The sequence below is a fragment of the Neodiprion pinetum genome, chromosome 5 (assembly GCF_021155775.2).
Source record: "Neodiprion pinetum isolate iyNeoPine1 chromosome 5, iyNeoPine1.2, whole genome shotgun sequence".
Taxonomy (NCBI): Eukaryota; Metazoa; Arthropoda; class Insecta; order Hymenoptera; family Diprionidae; genus Neodiprion; species Neodiprion pinetum.
The window spans coordinates 35,293,082-35,313,431 of NC_060236.1; the positions used below are offsets into that span (position 1 = coordinate 35,293,082).

Here is a 20,350-nt window from a genome sequence, read left to right on the forward strand (position 1 = left end):
AAGAAAAATAAAATTCCGCCCTGGGGGAACATGCTGATAGTATAATCCACATTTGAATTCCAAGTTCATGTCCGTACGAATTTCATACGGTCTAGCAATTCCCAAGATGAGATTGAAATTTTTATCTTCATTTAATCAAACACAGTTGGACCTTGTATCAATGATTGAGTAATGAGGATCGTCGAATATACGGTAGTTGTTGGTTAAAACCTGCATGCATAGCGCGTATCGTTAAACGCCTGCTGTATGCAAATTTCTATTCTTTGGAGTCATGCGGGCTGCGGTATATAAACTCGCAGGCGCAAAAGTTGTCATTGCAAGTTGGCGTGATGCATGGTTGGATTTATCGAATGATCCATACAAATAACAGTATACGCGGCGAAATTAGAGGAAATTTTCATATCGCTGATAACGACTTGAGTCAGTGGTTTCAAGTTTGGCACAAAATCACAAAATTAATGTAGTATAATTGCGCAAGTGATAGATGTTTCCATAGCAGTCGGACCTTGAAACCATTGAATATTCCAGGAGGAGCATGTGACTGTTAATAATATACTGTAAGAAGGAAAACAAGAACGTTTCCTTCGTGATCGATTTGGAGCTTACAACGCGACGACAGCAAACATGCCAAAAGATATTCATTATAAAAAAATAAAGGCATCTGTTTGTATAGAATAAAGAGATATACATTGTTTGTCTTTCCTGATTAGTCAGATTGGGGGCGTATAAATTCGACTGGCAATTTCAGTCAGTGTTTAGTCATTTAACATCTGGCTAAAATTATGCGATACATTGAATAACGATTAATCAACAATTACTGTTCAGAGTTATGTACCATCGTGACAGATGCACATTTTTTCTATTTCACTCTTGACGAATAAAAATATGATAATTATTCAGTTTGAATAAAATTCCTGTGCTGCACTGGATTCTTGCGTTATAATTATTCTACGTATTATAACTTATGTATCGCTTTAAAATAATGGGTCCTCTAATAAATAAAGTAAGTTCAGCAAAACACAGAAGATGATTAGTCGTAGGAAAACAGTTCAGTATATTAATTCACAATTCGTAAGTTGAGGTGAGGCTTCTCCTTGTAGTTGAAGCTCGTCATAATTCGCGCTCATCAACGAAAATTCAATTTTCACCAAATTGTAATTAAGCCTCGTAACGACGTAGCCACTCCACGTTATAAACCAGCCTGACAATTTTCCCGATCATTTTCACGCCAGCCACAGCATCCAATTAAATGGCGCGAACCAATTTGTGAAAAAAGAGAACGAACTTATCTCAGTCGTTGATAACGCCCCGAAAATTGCTAGAGATTCATTATTTCGGGCTTGGATCGTGAGATAGTCGAACGCCAAGAAACTGATCCATAGCAAATCACTGCAAACTTTTACGGTTCACGTGATATAAATCCTATTTCCAAGCGTAAGTTTAAGTTCGCGTAGTCACGTGTTCATTCTTGGAGATAAATTTACTGCCTGGTTGTCAAGATCAACGTTGACTGTGGATAGGTGTATTCAAACAAGACATTAACGTCGCTTCTATAGCTGCATGTATTCACGATAAGTGCCAGTCCGTCACCAATAGCGGTGAGTGTAACGTGTGGAAAGCTTGCGAGTGCGGCTATTTCAACTCTGGTTTCAGCAAATCAAGCGATTGTTGTTTGACTATCGCAGCGACGTATTCTTGTCGTGCACGAATACTTTATCTCGCAATGTAACATCAGCGATAAGATAAACTCGAATAATTTAGTATTCCCTTATTCGATCTCGCGATCAACCATGATCGATATTCTTATACGTAAAGTATCGACGAAACGGCGTAAGATTTTCGAAATAAAGAAGACAAAGACAAAGACAAAAACAGAGATAGATTGGATTCTTTGTGACGGTGCGATGTGCGAGGAGCAGTGCCTTTTTTGGATGTACAGTACCGTCAAAATGTGCTTCGCCGCTGTTTGCTGTCGTCGACTTGGTTATAGGTACTAAATAAAAGACATACAAATATTACAAGTCAAATGTGGAATGATAGTTCGTGCGTCTGTTTAACCTTCGAACATAAAATTTTGTACACTTGAGAACTTTTTTCTACCTTATCCAACCTTATTTCTCGCACACGTTTCTCCGTTCATTTTTTCATACGATAAATTCTTTTAATGTTTCGCTTCAGTAAAAGGCAATTGTCATTACAATGAGTTATGTTGTACCATTTTATCTGTTTCAGGTGAGTTGCCCCGGGCCGTTCAACAAATCAATTGTTATTAACAGACTACTTCGTGCGCTCTCGCTCAGGTATTTTTAGCCTATAATGCAATGCAGAATAAGACTGGAAACTGGTTTGACTGGTTTGCAGTATGGAATTCTCTCGATTCTTTTGTTCTTTTATTTTACAGGTATACAGTTTTATTTGCAACGGGGGGTAACAGCCATACATACACTAATCACACTTTTACACGCATCAATATAATAATAGTAATAATAATAACAATAACACATATACCATTCTGATTTCTTACCTGCGAATTATTTTATTATTTGACCACAACATCTTCAAATAATTGTACCAGACAGGTAATCCACATCTTTTGAATCTCAAATAGCACAGTAGTTTTTGCCTCCTTCAATTATGTAAGCCCGCGTTACAGCAATGCATGTCGTGTTGCCTTGCATCAGGAGATAGATGGTGGATTCGATCTTATGCTGGTCAAGAATTTTGCATATTTATAGACGTACTATTTATTAATTTACTTTCTAATTGCTGATATCATTTTCTCTTTCCCTACTTACTTCAATTTTAATAGCAGATGTTATCCTTCAGTTATGTATATATATATATATATATATATATAATTAACAGTACTTAGTCATGGGAAAAGTCGTTATTAGGCGAATTTAGTATACATAATTAGAGCTCCCTCCCGTTCATATTTCAACCTTTATCTGCACCCAGTAAGATCGGAGCCGTGTTTTTATTTAATTGATGTAGGTCAATTTGGCTTGCAGGAGTAATTAACAGTGGAATTTCGTCATTTCCGTGTTTTATTGTCTTTTCTTATTTGCATCTGTTACCTTTACACTTTCTCCTTACATATTTCGGCCTCTTATTAATTCCTACACTGCTCCAGATAGTTCTAATCAAATTCAATTCCACGCTGGATATAATATATTTTCCTCAGATGTAAATTAATATCGGAAAGCTTGTGTTTACATTGACAAAAAGTCGAGTTGAAAAAAAAAAGTTACTTTAAAAAGTTTAACAACAAGTCAAACCATAGTTGTTGTTGTTAATTACAGTTCAGTTAGGAAAAATGAACGAATTAACATATGGAGTACAAGTCGATTAGGTGTGTATAATTATATTAATATCTTCCGATCGGTGAATGTCAGAATCCGCGAACAAGCTACCTGGTACAAATAAATTCTGCACCGTTACACGATTATCCAAGGCCGTCTATTTCTTGCTTCAGCAGGCAATCGTTTATAAAGTAAAGTAATATTAACAGCGATACAGATATATTAACAACGAACTGTCACTTTCGAATGGGATCTTTTTAAGGTCTGTAACTAGTTGATTTATTGTTACCATTGTGAAAAACGTTGTATATACAATACGCGCAAGCAGTGCATATTAATAGTCCGATCAGCATTCGCAGAAGTATTAATTAGCTGAAAGTTCTCTAACGCGAAATTGAAGCCCACGTCCGGTTTCTGTACCAATGAAAATTATAGATACTATAAATAAGCAGAAGAGTCGTCCAACAATACGATTCGTCGATGTTGTGAGAGGTGCTATATCCGTGACCGCAAATTAGGTATACGAAGCATTAACCTTAAAGAATCAGCAACGAACCGTCGCCGTTATCAATACGCAATGGCGATGTTTAAAGGATTTTCATTAAAAATCTGCATGTTACTTTCGCAAGACCCGCACGTGACAAGCGTCGTCCATGTCCCACATGTGCAACTGTCGAATCGAACTACGTGTCACAATCTGCATAACTCGGGTGAAGCCGGCGCAGCTCTACATGCGCGTTTTAAGTGCATTATCGAGTCTAACTGCGGGTATATGCGTGAACTTGGCGTCGCGTCGGAGACAGGATGTCCCAGCATGAACCCACACATACGTATAAGGAAAGTTTCTGCCTTGCGTAGGTGCAGAATTCACCGATCGGTGCACTTTCCACGAAGCGAGGAAACGTCACGGCGAACATTGGAATATTTATCTACTATCGGAACTTGGAAAATTTTTGACATTTTACTATTGAAAATATTACGGAATCAGCGTACACTCGAGTTGTGTTCAGCGTTGCTAACCCTAAAGAAATTTCGTTAAATCTAAAGAAAATAGAGTCCGTTCCAAGAAAAAAGAAAAGTTGGCTTCTTATTAAGAAATATTGTCGTTTAAGCTGGAGACTGAAGAAAATATCTCAAGATCTCTGACGAAATATCAAAACTAATAGTGCGAGATCTCTAAATATGGTCTGTGAAATCGAAACAACAGATTAAAAATCAACCAATTGTGAGGTTCCTGAGAAAATATGCACTAATTAGATAGCGTCTGCAATTTTCAAAGGCACTTATTTGACAAGCTGGTGGTCCTGAATATTGAACACAAAAGCATATTATATAAGTAAAAGTTCCTAATATATACAATTCAGATTGTCGGATATAAATCTGTCTGTATTACCTTGTTCGGTGAGGATCATTATACATATTTCTAAGAAAATTGTCCATGTTATAAAGCGAAAAATGAAATGTGTTATGTATTTTTGTATTTGTTGAGTTTCAATATAGTGAAACATCGCTCTTGAAAATGAGAAATATAAAGGATTACTGGTGCGATATTAAGACATCTGAAGAATTATTTTCGTGCCATCTAAATAAGAAATATACAGAATTTTTTGCGCCATTTAAAGAAATGTGCGTCTGATAGATTGGTAATGCTGGTTATGTTAGGTTAGGTTACGATCAAGAGGGAAGCCACGATGACGCTGCTACACGTTACGTCAAGCTGTGCCACGCTGTGTATGTACAAAAAGTTTACTCATCAGCAGCGACAGCCGTGTATCTTGTAGGCGGCTATAAAGGACGATTTACACGGGACGTTTACCTTCACGTTTCCTCAACATGCGAATACTACAATCAAAAAGTATGCATGAATACGATCGTAGGTGTGAACATCAGTACAGTCATTATATACATTTTAAAATGCAAACGAACCGAGAAGGCTGATTTCTATATATGGTGCAGGGGGGACTTAGAAAAGCTTAACTTGAAATTGTCGACCAAGACAATTCCTATGAGCTTTATCCGCCATATTGTTTTATTGCGATAACTCGGCTTTCCGTTATCATACGAAAATTGCAATTATATACGTTTTCGTTGCTTTTTTTACGATCTACAATTCAAGTGAAATGAATTTTTCACCTACCGTTGTTCGATATCTCAACAACGATCATCCGTTGTTGATTGTGATGGTTTTATCCCGAGTTATCGGTAAAAAAAAAAAAAAAAAAAAAAAAAAACCAAATGGTGCAGAAAGCTAATAGAAAATCTTGGTCGACAATATTAAGTTAACCTTTTCTAAGCCCTCCGTATACAATATATAAAAATCAGCCTTCTCGGTTCACTTGCATTTATTTGCCTTTTTTCGGATATAATGATTAGACTACATGGCTTGTATTCGTGTTGTCGAAAACGGGAATGTCATTCTTATGCCCAAGTCACGCAACCGACTCATGCTGCAGCGGACGTCAATACTTACAGACCGTCCGCTCACTCACACCAATTTGGTCGTGTATAGCCAAACGCGTATGTGTGTGAGTAGCGGCCGCGACATGAGAACAACGCGACGCGTCTCCAGTAGCCAATCAGAAAGCTGATTCTTCCGTTCGTCTCCTAAATCGTTCTGACTCTTTTACTGGCTGCCAGATGCGTTACTTTCAGCGATACATTCTCTATGATTTAAACGCGAATGTTACTGCAGGTACATATATTAGTAATTGGCATGCAATCTTGTCAAGGTTTTGAGCTACTTCATTGCATGCGGTCATGTGAAAAGGCAGCATAAACAACTCTGTTTATAGCCGTGTGCATTCTTACAAAACTATTTTCATTCTACTTTTGAGTATTCAATATTTCTTACCATAGAATTCGTAGACTATAACAATCGAGCTTCGCATGGAATCGCATACATGGTATGTTGTTTACCGTTGTATACAAATTCTGCTATCTGTACACGTTTATACGTTTCCTGAGTTATCGAAGAATTATTATTTTTTTCGCGCCGCCCACCTACTTCTTATCGCTCCACGATTTCATCCCCGCAAGGATGCAGTGAATCTAGACCTTCGCGTCGTTTTAGCTGTAAATAACATTTTTCTGCAACGCCCTGCAGCTGCGGTGCTGCATGCATAACGGTCGTTGAATCGTTTATTTGCAATTCCACGCGGGAGAGCTGTTGTCAAATCTGTATTTGCCGATTATTTTTTCGTGTAAATTTAACAAGAAATAATAACAATAATAAAATATCGATTCATCTGTGGGAACGAGCTTCTTCGTGTTCAATCATCAATCATTTTCGGAACGCTGCAACTGACAGTCAGTCGTGCAGTTTTCCGAGATGTGATATTATTATGCTTACTTCCAATCACGTGTCTGCTTGTTAGTATAACCTAGCAGAACCCTGCCACATCAGTAATAAAGTCGGTACGTAAGAAGGTCATTGAATGTCGTTAACTTATGGATACTACCTGCAAGGTATTACATATTTCTAATGAGGCGAAGTAATTTACAAAATATTTTTCTCTGATTGGTCATTATCTGCACGTCGAGGTTGAAGCTGTGATAAATATAAACATTATATTTCTTGGAATATTGAAATGATCAAATTTACGTACAATTCAATCATTGCAGTAATCCGTGGAGTAAACTGAACCGCACTTTTCGCGTGCAGTCGTGTATAGCCTACTCATGGACGCAGTAAAACTGTATACGTAATTTCGTTGCATGCCGAATTCAGAATTTAAAATTAGTTGTTAAACTAGTACACTTACACACTGGTGTAAAGTTGTACTTAACTCACATGTCTTGCTTGTACTACCAGGCCGGATAGCCAAGAACCTGAGGCATTCTTTTGTTCGCGTAACTATACATATAGAAAGCCGAGTATATACGGTTCTGAGTAAAATTGTAGTAACCTCGTCTATTCGAAACTTTTTACATTTGTTTCGTCGGAGATTTCCCAGCCTTACGAGATCATCTAGATTGCGTTTCATTTAGTATTCAAGAACCCCAACAAAATTTGAGAAATCGGATCAGGTTTAACATCTTGCGTTCTCTCTCTATGAAATAGGTTGGGCTTGGTCAAACTGCTCCACAAAATAATCACTAATTGGCCCAAATAAGCTACTGACGATGAGTAAACTAATACCACGTGAATGTGTTAATTCTGATACACAAATCTACGCATTATTGAACAATTTGATAAAATATAATTTTTCGCAAATCAACCGCCAAATCAGTCTGCACACTGGTCCATAAGAAAGACATTCCTTATGTTCTTCATTTCTAATCTTTCTATACAAAACCCTGAAATACGTACTTGTATCCGATAATCGAATTTGCCATTTTCTCGTAACCCCGACGTTGAATTAACAACGGATATTGATCAGCAGGAAATACAATGACATGGCTGGGTGGTGTTACTGACATTGAGGATACGAGTGGCATCTATTCACCGTCTCCAAGGTTTTCTTTTTCCCCGAGTAATAAGGTCGAGCACTGTGACGTATCCCTCGGTCCTCAAAACTGAAAGAAATCTCTTCTAGTGATGTTGCATCGCCAACAGAGCCGATAAAGGAAGTAAAATTCTAAAACATTTATAAATACCAGCTCTTCTTGTGGTAGCAGTGAACTGCCAATCTTGTTACGGAGTGTAGACATTTTTTGGAAACTCGCCAGTTCTTCGTAGTTCTAAGAAATTATTCGGTAAATATAAAAGAAGATGCAACCACATACATATGAACACATGCACGCGCACACGTGTGACACCTATTTTTCTAGTCTTCTTAGATACGCATCCATCTTGTCTATTTTAAAAACCAGACTGGAATAAAACCATCACAATCTGGCTTATACCGTAACAGTTTTAGGACATTAACTCCGACTGCCCGACATCCCCTGCCAAGGAACAGACGAGAAACATTGTCGCAGCATCGAAAAACTAAGCCTTTCAATGACGTCCCATCTACTCCACTTCCATTCCTCATACGGTTGCGATCTGTCCGTTGAATCAGGTAAAGCAGATTCAGCGGTTCGCTGTCTCGTGCAGGGTTCTTTAGTGAAAACACGCGAACAAGGGACCCTCCCAATAGTGTCAATTACTCGAAGTAGTTCTAGCGTGGAAAATATGCACTCTAGATATCGAAACAGACGTGAAACTACGAGGTGTCTAGTGTTATTGCGCGGTACCAGTCGCTGCCGAGTAGTGGACAGGGCCACTGTCTGCTCGCTGGAAGAGTAGGGGACGTCCCATAGTCTTACAGCTGAGCTGAACTCGCGAGACGGTGGTGAACCAACACCAGGAATCCAGTCATGCTGAAACCGTCAACCGATACCAAGCGTGCTGTCGCTTACAGTACGGACGTTTCGTGGATACAGTGGTGATGGATATAAATAAATCGACGTGTGGGTTCTGCAGTGTTGTGATCAAATCGAACCAGTGTTCCGTGAATGGGTTCCAATGATGCGCCTTTGCCAGATCAGAGACTTAATCATCCGTTTATTGTTCATTTCATGTGACCGTGGAGATAGACCGTCAAGCTTTACACTTAGAGACGGCAAAGGTTAATGAGGTATCCGACCTCGGAACACTAATGGAAACATTACATGCATAGTACTGTGGTTTTACTAGTTACTTCGTGCGTAGTATGTACTCGGAAAGCGTTGACGATGTCTGATACAGAAGTTTAAGCTCACGCTTCATTTACACAAGATGGGAAATCTAATTTGAAGTCCAAACTGCGTATAGTTAATTTAGTCTTGAAATGGGGATTTTCAGTAACTAAGTTTCATTACGGCAGCATAACGACTTCTTCGTAACAGTCAATTCAATCGGTCGATATTTGCACAGCCGTTACCGTGTCGGCTGAGCTTCTGTGTCACGGATTTTTAAAACAACGTTTCGTTTTTACACCGAGCGTAACCGACTGAGTGTTACAAATCCAAATGGTCAGTTCGTTGGACACCCATTTCGTGGAAGCTTGACCAGTGGTGATCGTTGCGATGGTATCAAAGCCAATTGAATTTACTGTTACATACTTATAAAGGTCATTTTTGTCACTGTTGCAATTAGCGACAATTTCGAGGTTGAAAGCTCTTAGTCTTTTTTGCTGAAATGAAGCATAAGTTTCATACTTATAAACAGTACGTCAACAAGCCTCTCTCGGTATATCAGTGGGATAAAAATTTTAAACGAATGGCGTACCCCTTTGTTTTACTCTCGCCTGAATATACAAAATGAGGATTATAGGTATCTGTTCATTAATCCGAAATTTCCGCAGCGATTCCTTCTTCTGAGAATAATCTGCTGCTCATAGAACGGTGCCAATTTACAACAAGTTCATAGAAATACGAATACCATTATTCGATACGACACTGAGATACTTTAATTTTTGAAAGTCATTAGCCACCCGTAACAAAGAGCTAGAGCAAGTGAAGGTAGAATTGTCGGAAAGTTATATAGAGTCCCCGGTGCCATTGTGGAAAGTCGAACAAAAAACGAGCTGAAACTTTCTCATAGTTATGCAAAGCGTGTTACGATGAATTACTGCACGCGTCACCCGTGCAAAGGTGTATATATATATTCAACATACATATATGTATTTACATATGTGTACATATAATGTATACGAGGAGAAAAAATATATAATACCTACCATGCAGGAAATATTTTTCTAAGCGGGACATTCGCATTATAATTCGGGTGTTGATGGAAAATTCCGAGAACTGTATTGTCAATTTAACTCGCCAGACTGACCATAACAGATCTTCTAGCGTATAATTTGTGTTGGAAGTCGCGCTGCTCCGCCTTTTGACTTACGTCAAATCATTTTCGGCTGATATCCGTGCATAAATGAAACAAAGGATAACCTCGACTCGTGCAATGTCAACTACAGCGTTGCCGATGTCTACATCAATCGGCGACATGAGACGCAGTAGGCGTAGTACTTAAACAAAATTAGCAACTGACGCTACTTGGACGCGTCTTTGAGGCACGTGGAGCGTCACCGCCGTTTACCCTTTAAGGTTCCTACAGAGGCGTTTATCTAATTTGCGACTTATTGTTATCGGTCGTCAATCGTCGTACAGTATGTACCACGGGTAAACCTTATTGTCTACATCCGATTCGACGTTACGCTTTATTTTGCACATGTAGTGACTCACCGTTATTGAATTTTACAATTAAATTATAGCCGGAGAATTGTTGGATTTCCATTTGCTTATTTTTACAGGCTCGTTTTGTTTGTTACTTTATATTCCTTTACATTATTACCATCATCGGCATCACTTTGCTGTGCCAATATCCGACTGCATGCGTATGTATATATATATGCCTGACAAGTTCAACGTGTTGATACGTACTGCCGTTGGGCCACTCTCTCGGAGCAAGTTCAACGGTAGATAAGGCCGTCTGCTGACTTTCTCCATGAAAAATTACCGGATAACTTCACTAATCAGTTGGCTCTGGTTCAACATTACCTATACCTACATTTAAGTATTCCCTTCTCCGAACGTTCCAGGCGATCAATTTCTCAGCTTCAATTTAGTGAAAATATAAATACAACATATCCTATGATCTCGTGCGTTCTTGGAGGTTAATGACAAACAGTTTCTGACCATAGTTATGTATATACCTGTATCAGAGTAGTTGGTGAATATGGGGCGACGATGGACTGTTTATTTTCGTAAATTAAACTCATGTATTGTCCAAATACAGGCGTGAAAAGTGCTTTTGCTTTGGATGCCGTTATCGTTCGCTCGATATATTGTATATACGAGTATAGATAATTTGTTGACGTAAGTGCGCACTCAGGCGTAATACCCAAGTGTTATCTAATATCCTTACGCGTATTGAATCCGAAAAAAAATCACGAATCTATAGGAGCACAGTCACGCTATAGAAGGAAATGACAATTGCGAGAAATTGATGAACATAAATCTAGCCGACGGATTGAAAAACGGTGCCGAATCAGACTCTGGTTAAAAGTGATAAAAAGGGAAGGTAAATCTTTTGATTGAAGATTGTCTTTACTAAGTAAAAATTAGAAAATGATAGTTATCATAATTTTTTATTTTTTTTTCTTACCCACGCGTAACACACATACAAGTGACGTAATCGTCGTCGATGAGATTATACTTCCAGGATGTACTTTGTACCCGATGAATGGCTTCTCCTGGTTTAAATAATAATGAAACCTCGATTTATGTACGTGATTTTTGCCACATTGATATCCTTAAAAAATGCCGTATTAGCTCCACCCACCCAGCCCCAGTGACGTAATCAATATCTTGAAAGAAATTCGGCCCACCTGCAACAGCCGGATGCTCTGTAGGTTAAAATTAATCTATTCGTTACAAAAAAAAAAACCATTCAGAACGAAAGCTTAGTGGATAAATAGTTGTGCTTTATTTTATCATTGTAGAGTAAAATCATCACGTTTTTTCAAGTGAAATGCGATATTTTTTTCAAACTCATCCTTTGACGGAACATTCAGCAAGAATATTTTGAGAAAAATTGCTGACAACACTAAATATCGGTCTACGCCTCTGACTAACTAGTTCTCAACTTTCACTCGATTGTGAACTTTTACTTTTCAGACATAGATATACCTGTGCAACTACGACAGGCGAGTATAATGTTTCACTATAGATGACGTTCAACGTCCTGTTGGCTGGTTATTCCAACGATAGAGATAAGTAATCGCCGATAGCAATCCTGAGACGTCGACAGCCCGGGACGTAAAATCACACGTGCTTTGCAGTAACTAAGACGTATCGCCAGTCAAACGACCCTTCAACTTGTTCGACGTCTAAACAAGTGCAATGCTGCGCGCGCTTTATAGCAATCATTTTACAACATTTGACCTCACGTCAAAGCACTACAAGACGATCGACGTTATTTTCATTGCGATAGCTGGATTTTCGATGTGATGCCGCCAATGCGCGCAACTGTACAGTTTAGTTCACCTTTGTAGAGAGTCTTCTACCTAATTCCAAACGTATTAGTAAGTGAATTTTTGAAATATTGTGCGATCTAGTGAAAACGGTACTGCACGTTTCGCGGACTACGAACTTGAAAGAAAAGAATCATTCGGTGAAGCCAGTCAAAGTAAAGAGCAAGATTCATGTATGCCTGCAGTGTTTTTCAACATCAGAGGGCTTAGGACCAATGAGAATGTTGGACTGTCACGTCATTCAACGACGAATAGAACAGTCAAATTCATGGAATGCCTGGTACTGCAGCTGTGATATATCCAGCGGCACGCGAAGCGGTACTTTGACTCGAAATGTCTTTACTCTAGCTGATATATCATGTAGACCAGGGTCATATGTTGTCAAAAACGTTATACCACAGCGTTCGTAAAACCATTGGCCAAAAAGACCAGAAGTAATCAAAATATTGTCTAATTAATACATGGCGAGACTGTATCGTTTATGTAAATTGAACCATACTGTTAGACCATTTAAAGAGCGAATCACTCGGAAGAAAAATACGGCATTCATCCGCTTTCGAGCTGTTCAGAGACTCGTGTATAATGTACATTTACACGCGACCGTTTTCACGTTTCTGATTGGTATCTCGTACAGGTAGTGATCACGTAGGTGTACGTTGTAGGCCGTACCCATCTACCATCCATACGTACACACTGTGTATATGTATACATAGTGCAGGATGTGCCTGATATTGATTTCTGAATAATCCGTTATTATGACTTGCCGCGTGGGTATAAGTCGACCCACGCCAAAACTGCAGTGACCGCTGACACCTATAGCACATACGACTATGTACAAGTGTTTGCGAATGGTTTGAATACGTGAATCGAATATTGTTATATGCAATTACAGGTTCAGGAATATTATTCACTTGTCAGTATAACCTCAATGATATTTTTCCTACTTTCTTTGTTTTTACTCACGCTGTATGGCGGGTACTGTATAGTTAGCGTAGAGGATGATAATTACCCACTCTGATTTTCATGCTAATGACTACTGCAGATTGTTCACCTTGCATGCATGGACTGGTCATCGAGCATCATCTTTGTCTGTGGCCTCAATTCGCGTCGCGTTTCATATAATAAAATAGCTCGACGATCCAATCCGTGCGGAAGTGACTATAGAAAATATCGAGTGTTCCAAATTAAGCTAAACAATAGACACAAGTTCGCTGCAACGTCGTGTCACGCCATGAATGTCCCAATTGTAAAGATATGTATGTATATCCGTTTTTGAACGCGCCGCGAGAGAGTGTACATGACCACTTGTAAACGTATTCGAGCAGCAACTCTGGGACAAGTTAGTGATTAGTAATTGCAGACGAGGGAAAGGCATCGAAATTATATGCGGCACCGCATGCAATCCTCGTATGTCAGGGGTCGCGAAACTATTCAAGAAAGTTTTCACAAGGAATTGCTGTATAGCGTTAAAAGTAGGAATCGCATAAGTGAACGTAAAATAAAAATGGTGAAGAGGGAAACTGTGTGACAAATCGTATCTATGAGAAAACATAAACCACTGATACTTTAAGTTTTGACGCTTGCTCGAATTCTTGCTTCACCGACGGCACTGAACTAAGAAGTCCTCCAAATTCTTAAAATCTCGATCGATTAGCCTAAAAATTGTAGTTATGCATCTTGGCTAGGAATTTTAGCTTCGATGTTGACTGGTCGATGGCGATTTGCTCTACGCTACCAAGTTGGTGTTCGCAACTGCTAGTTGTTTGTCCTGCCACCCCGGCTTTTTACGATCGTTGACAACTGCTTCAGCAGTTCCGGCGCTTGACAGTAAACAACAGTAGTGATTGCGGACGTTATCCTCCGCATGTCCATTACTTCGCTGCAGGTGGCAACGTAATGGGCACTTTTCCACCAGTGGGAAACCCCGTCACGTCCTCCGTCGCAGTCTACTAGTTTCTATTCAAGTATTACTGGGTCAAGCGGTTCTTAACACGTTCAACATGCCCATGGTTACCGCGTTTGTATGAGTGTGTTACGCTCCCAACGGGTCTAATAGCGCGAAAGCGCGCTTTGCCGCAAAGTTGAGAGTTGAGAGTTGAATGCAATCGCTGACAAAGCGGTACGACGAATGGACTTTCTTTCCGGTTACAAGCGTTCATTTTAAAATCAGGCAAAAAATTTAATCATTTTTATAAATGAAAAGTAAGTACGTGTAGTGGCGCGTAAGAGCGTAGGTGCGCAAGGTCAATACATCGGCTGAAACCTTTCTATGGCTTCACAACTTTTTCCCATCGGTTGGCTCGGTCGAAGTGTCGACGTGCGGTATTTTACTGATGCCAGTGGCCAACGGCAGCAAGAACTTGTCACAGTTTTGTAAACGGTAGAATAATTACCCGACAACCAATTCCAGGTCGATATCCAAATATCGTTGAACGCGAGTTGAGAAGAGTCGTCGATTAATTCAAGAGTCTTATTACAGAAGGACGAATATTCAATTCGCAGTCAAGTGTTGAAAGTGGGGCAGACGTGCGGTTCGAAAATAAATTTTTTCACAGATCATTTGTATGACATAGATGTTTAGTTATGGTCAAACGTAGGGAAACAATAAATAAATAAATGAATGATGTACAAATTTATTGCCTGAGCGCCATTATTATTGGTGGGAGTACAAGTTTATTTCAGTGACATGCGTACATGAACTATTGATGTAATAATACTCATAGCGGTTAATTGTATGCCAAGTTGAAGGACGAATTCAAATAAATCCTTCTTACAATAGTTATCAACCTCTCGACTACTTTTCTCGATAGTGGGGGGGAGGCAAGCCCCCCACTGAACTAGCCCATTTGCCCCTCTCTTAGTTCCACCGTCCGTTTGATCGAGCCTTGCAAAAGTTCGTAAGGCTTGTGTGCGGACGCTTAGTTAGTGTCACATTGTCATCCCGCGGGCGCGAGTGTCGGTATCGCTGATACATTTTGCGTGACATTCACATTTGGGTATATCCGAAATGTTTACCTGGCCCACGAAATGTGCGTGCATGTCAGAATAGATGCGATTAGAAAAACTAGCCGAGTATAAGAAGACAAATATTTCACTCAAATATTCTCTCGATAACGATGTGACCTCGCAAATGAAAGGTCTGGACGAGGACGGAAACATGTCACATCATCCCTTACAAAGTAGCAACTAAACTTGTCAGACGCAATTACGACACTCGAAAAGTGCTTTACGTAAAACTGAGCTATTTACAGCGTATAACATATTTGTATCTTGTTAAAACCAGAAATAGTGCCTATATACTGTCAGTATGTACATGTGAGTAAAAACTATGCGACGAAATTAGTGAACGAGTATTAACGGTGAAAACATTTGATTCTTTCACCGTTCGTGCAGACGGCTTGCTATGCCACGTTTAATAAGTTGCACAACTGGTTATTTGAATGTTCCGTGGTTTTGGTTTCGACTTGGAAAGTAATTTGGCACTGGTTAACCCCAGTTAACATAACGCGACTGGCCTTCAATTGTACTGACAACTGGAAATCGTCTGAGTTGACCCAGTTTCTGGCGACACGTACACATGTGTGACAACTGCAACCTTTAATAAACCGTAAACCGCATGTTTTTATTCATACGGAATAAAATACCCGATACCCAACTGCATGATATTCATTTCTAAACAGAAGTGAATACAATGCAATAATTTCTATTCCACCTACGTCCTTGCCTACTGCAACAAGTATCTATGTAATATCCGTGCTGAGAGAGCAGCTTGAAAACACCATAACTAAATTTCAAAAAATTTGCATCTTTTTTTAAAAAAAATTCCGATACTGCAGGTATACTGTGTGACACAATGGTGTCTTATTAAGAACAAGTTCGAGTCAAGTTATCCGAACAAACCAAAGAAATATTGTGATAAATAAAATTGAACATATACGTATAGTTGTGAGTTATTTGAACTGATCGATCTAAGAGAACTTTATAATTCGTCGAGAATATTTCACCCCGAGTGTTCAGTGTTGATAAAGTGAAGTTCGTATCAAGAAACGCACCTAACAGCTTAATAAACATGTTTGGTGTAACGATAGTGGAACAGCGCGAAAGAAGACCACCGCCCGCGGGATGTGGACAAAACCATCAGTACCACCAAACTGTTCGAACATCGAAAGTTCATCATAGTTCACGAACGACAAGAATAGTTACCGTCCAGGAGAGAGTCGTCAGGTCACGACTTCAACTCGGATATTCAACACCCACAGCCTTCATGCACCGGTATTTCATCCTTTTACTCTGTTGTTGTAAAGCTTTACTCTCAGTTGCTGTTACTGTAGGTACAGTGCTAAACTTCACTGGTGCAGTCTGTTTATCTTTGGTGGGCGATTTCTGCTATACATATTTATCATTCACTTGAAAGAAACCGTTGTTCAGCAAGGACTGACGAATTGACAGCTAGTCGGACAACAGTTGTTTCGTAAATTAAAGGAAAAATGGATCATTTACCATTTCTATAGACTGTATAAGACCTAGTCTCGTCTATTAATGGGCTCTTTTCAGTATACGGTGGAACTTGTACGTCAATTACTCGCGGCTCTTACGTAAGCTCTTACCTACCATGCATGCGCTGATAAATACCTACACATGTGTATAGAATGATGTGGGGCAAATTGAGAACGCTCGAAGACGTAAACGACGAGCACCTTGCTTCAGAATATCTAAGATTTGATATTCTCCGTTCATCTAAGCGAACCGGAATAGTTAACAACTGACCGTTTTGTAAAAAGTTAATATAAGTAAGTAAAAAATGTTTGCTATAGATGTATACGGAATATGCATTGAACAGGATTATTTTTGCTTGGTTAATGTACAGTTACGCTTGTAGCGTATGCAGTCCGGCATGTATGCGGATGGATACAACACACACACGCGCGACGGGCAGGTGTGTCTTATTGGTCGGCTAAGAAATACATACGTTCGTACTAAAGCATTGACTTGAATAACAAACTGTTTAAGACCATCAAGCCACCGTAATCCATACATGGACGTCCGTCACACTCTGTGCAAGACTCATGCTTCTGAACCTACTTATCATTTAATTAATACATGCGCTATAAGGTACTGGAGAACAATAATTGTGGTAATCAGAACTGAGAACTTGACGGACGAAAACCCCTCGACAAGATGATCAAGTTTTATTTACGTTGCGCCATTTTCGAAAGTTTGGTCTATAAGTACAGCAACAACCAAGCAATCCTTAACCTTAATCAATATAAGGTCATCGACAAGGTGGTGCGACACGTTTCGAGCGATGAAATGCTTGCTCATGTATTTGCAGTGTTTAAAAATACATACTGTACAGTTGTGCAGAACAGTATTAGATGGTATCTTTTCCTATTAGAACGTCGTGGAATACCTGCGCATGTGGCATTTTCGTGACGTAAGCTAACATGAATGGTCAGTTAGCAACCGAGTCGGATTGGTTATGATGATGTTATGAACGAAGAAAAGCTGGCCATCTGCTTAAGACTTGTCAGTAGCTGAATCCCTGCATATGATGCCTTTGAATGCAGCCATTCCGTGGAAAGACTCACCTTTACCGAGCCAATAATTGGCTTGACCCAACGGAATGATACGGCAAACAGTGGCTCACTCACGTTTGTCTGTTTTTCCGTCGTCCGTTGTCTAGATATGGACGTTGGTCTGTGTGCTCAATCTATACATGATGTTTAAGCGCACTTCAAGACACTGTAATTAACAGTACTAATTACGATCAGGTGTTGACCTAACTTTAATGATGGTTTTTCAAGCCTGAATTTCAGTCGAGACGAACCGCTCATTCGTTCCTCTGATGTCTACGCAAAGTTTCAACCGATGCATATTGCATTTGCGCAGTTTCTTAGATTCAGAGTAACTTGGTGAAAGAAACCTTGGATTAAAACTTGCGACTGGCTGCGTCTCGGAGGCAAAACCGTACGTTCACTCTTTACCATAATTATTCACATCTATACGCCACCGCCAACTCTTGATTACATAATATCGATGCCTTTGTATGGCCAGTCGCCATACTGTGCTAAATTCATTGACGTGATAATCTTTCGAAAGGATGGTTCGCCGTGTCGGTGAGTGCGCAGTCTCCTTACTGTATAGCTCGTTTTTCCGTATGGTGTGTGCATGGCCAGTTGACACAAACGTGCCAGCTAATCATTGATACGGAACGGAAGTGATAAACCGGAAGTAACAATTTTGTCTGCCGTGGGACAAGTCCAGCGGCAAAAGAGGACGCACTATCAATACTGTCACGTGGCTATATCAGTCGGCTTGTGGCAGTGGGGAAATAGATCGATGAAAGGTTTCGGAGTCAAGACACCGAGTGGCACTGTACAGTCACCGACGCAAAAGCGTAAAACATCTGGTCTTGTTTACACGAAAAAACATTCGGTGGGCGTGGATTTCTGATATTTTTTCGATTCTATTCAATTCGCCAAGTGCTTCATTTACACATTTTACAGCATTTCTAAGACCGATGAAAAACTTCCATAAAATTTATCATTTTTAGCAATTTTTCAAATAAGATATGAAATTTTCAGTTATTAGATAATTCACCGAGATCCCCAGCAGGAGAAACAGAAAATATTCTTTATGCTTTGAAATTACCAGTATAACGATATAATCCTATAACATCAATAAAACGGTTGAGCTTCACGGTGGCTAAGTAAATTATTTCCAGCAGGATCCTTGCTGGCTTTCAATGGCAATCAACGGTTGTTAATTGGTTAATGATAATTACGTGCTAAATGGTTGTGCCTCTCAGCCGTGATAATGGTTTCTACTTAAACAATTTTCGAGAAAGAAAATGCGTGCACGTAAAGAGAAATAATGGCAACTCAACAATTACAACGACATGAACAGTTTCACTGCAAATTGACAATTGAAACAAGTACGCGTAAATTGTGTGGTTTCAACTAACGAGATCAAGGTGAAAATTTTAGTTCATGTTGGTACAATTCGTTCGGCCCTGAGATTTTAATAAAAGAAATCACACGGCATATTTAACTTTTCTTGCTCTGCCTTTATGTTCACTGTGAACTTGTGCAGTAGATACTGGAAGTAATTTATTTACCTAACTCAATTTCACCAAGGTTTCTACATAGTTACTGATATCGTGAGTCTATTAATGAAACGAAGCCGTAACTGGACTGCGGTCATCGGAAATCGTGAAGTGGAACGGTCGAATATGGACGCGCCTCGTACTCTGCTACGAACGCAAAGCACGTGCACTTCAAAGTATACAATAGCTACTGCATCGTTGTCGTCTACTGACTTTTACGTGTGCCATCGGTGTCTCCCGCACAAATAATCCCTTCGTTTGAGGCTCATCGGAACTTATTGCGACCGCTGAAACATGCACTGTGTTTTGTATTAGATGCTAACAAGTCCAATCAATAGCTAGAAATCCGTGGCTGTTCGCTGACTAGAACGAACGGTAGTTACAGCTAGACTTTGAGGTTACTAGGAAATTACCAACGAATTAAATTACCAGCACGTTGCGTGCTCTAGTTCGATTCTTCAAAGGAGAGTTCTCGGTACATGTAAAAATAATCCTCCTCTATCACACCTGTGCTTCAAATTTACCATTCACTGACGCTAGATGATGAGCTTTGATCACCAAAATCATCTCAACTCTTGTTTTGTAATTATCAAACAAAATTTTTCGCAATCCTGACTCTATAGCCATATCAAATAGTAAGTGGCACAACAAGACGTCACGTGTCAGTGGAGACGTATCGCGTGTCAGATATTATTCATTGCATTATTTCGTTCACTGAGTTGGTTTATACGATGCTATGGCTAATCGTAAGTTGCGAACATTCTCTGTGCTACGACATAAAACTAATGTTGGATGACGTCAAACGTCGAATATATTTTCTTCGACGAATCGACGATGCAAGTGGATTTTTCGGTTCGTCAACGGGCGTTGAATCGCTGACTTTAGTATCGTTCATTGAAGAAATTAAAAGTAACAGATGGAGTTATGCCTTAACTCACTACATACAAGTATGGGGTACACTTCTGTTCGCAGAGGCATGTTTTACAACCTCGTAAAATGAT

The 20,350-nt window shown here is 39.5% G+C and overlaps 1 protein-coding gene across 10 annotated transcripts in view; it reads left to right on the forward strand.

Moving 5' to 3' along the window:
* siz (Brefeldin-resistant Arf-GEF family protein schizo) overlaps nucleotides 1-20,350 on the forward strand; it is a 48,193-nt gene that overhangs the window by 13,547 nt on the left and 14,296 nt on the right. The window contains exons 1-2 of one of the 10 annotated variants that reach the window (XM_046629992.2): nucleotides 8,540-8,904; nucleotides 16,081-16,516. The exons of 3 other annotated variants lie outside the window; for them this stretch is intronic. In XM_046629992.2, the coding sequence (XP_046485948.1) occupies nucleotides 16,314-16,516 (203 nt within the window). In that variant the 5' untranslated portion in view covers nucleotides 8,540-8,904; nucleotides 16,081-16,313. 6 more of the 10 variants (XM_046629993.2, XM_069135889.1, XM_046629994.2 and 3 more) reach the window with 6 other exon arrangements.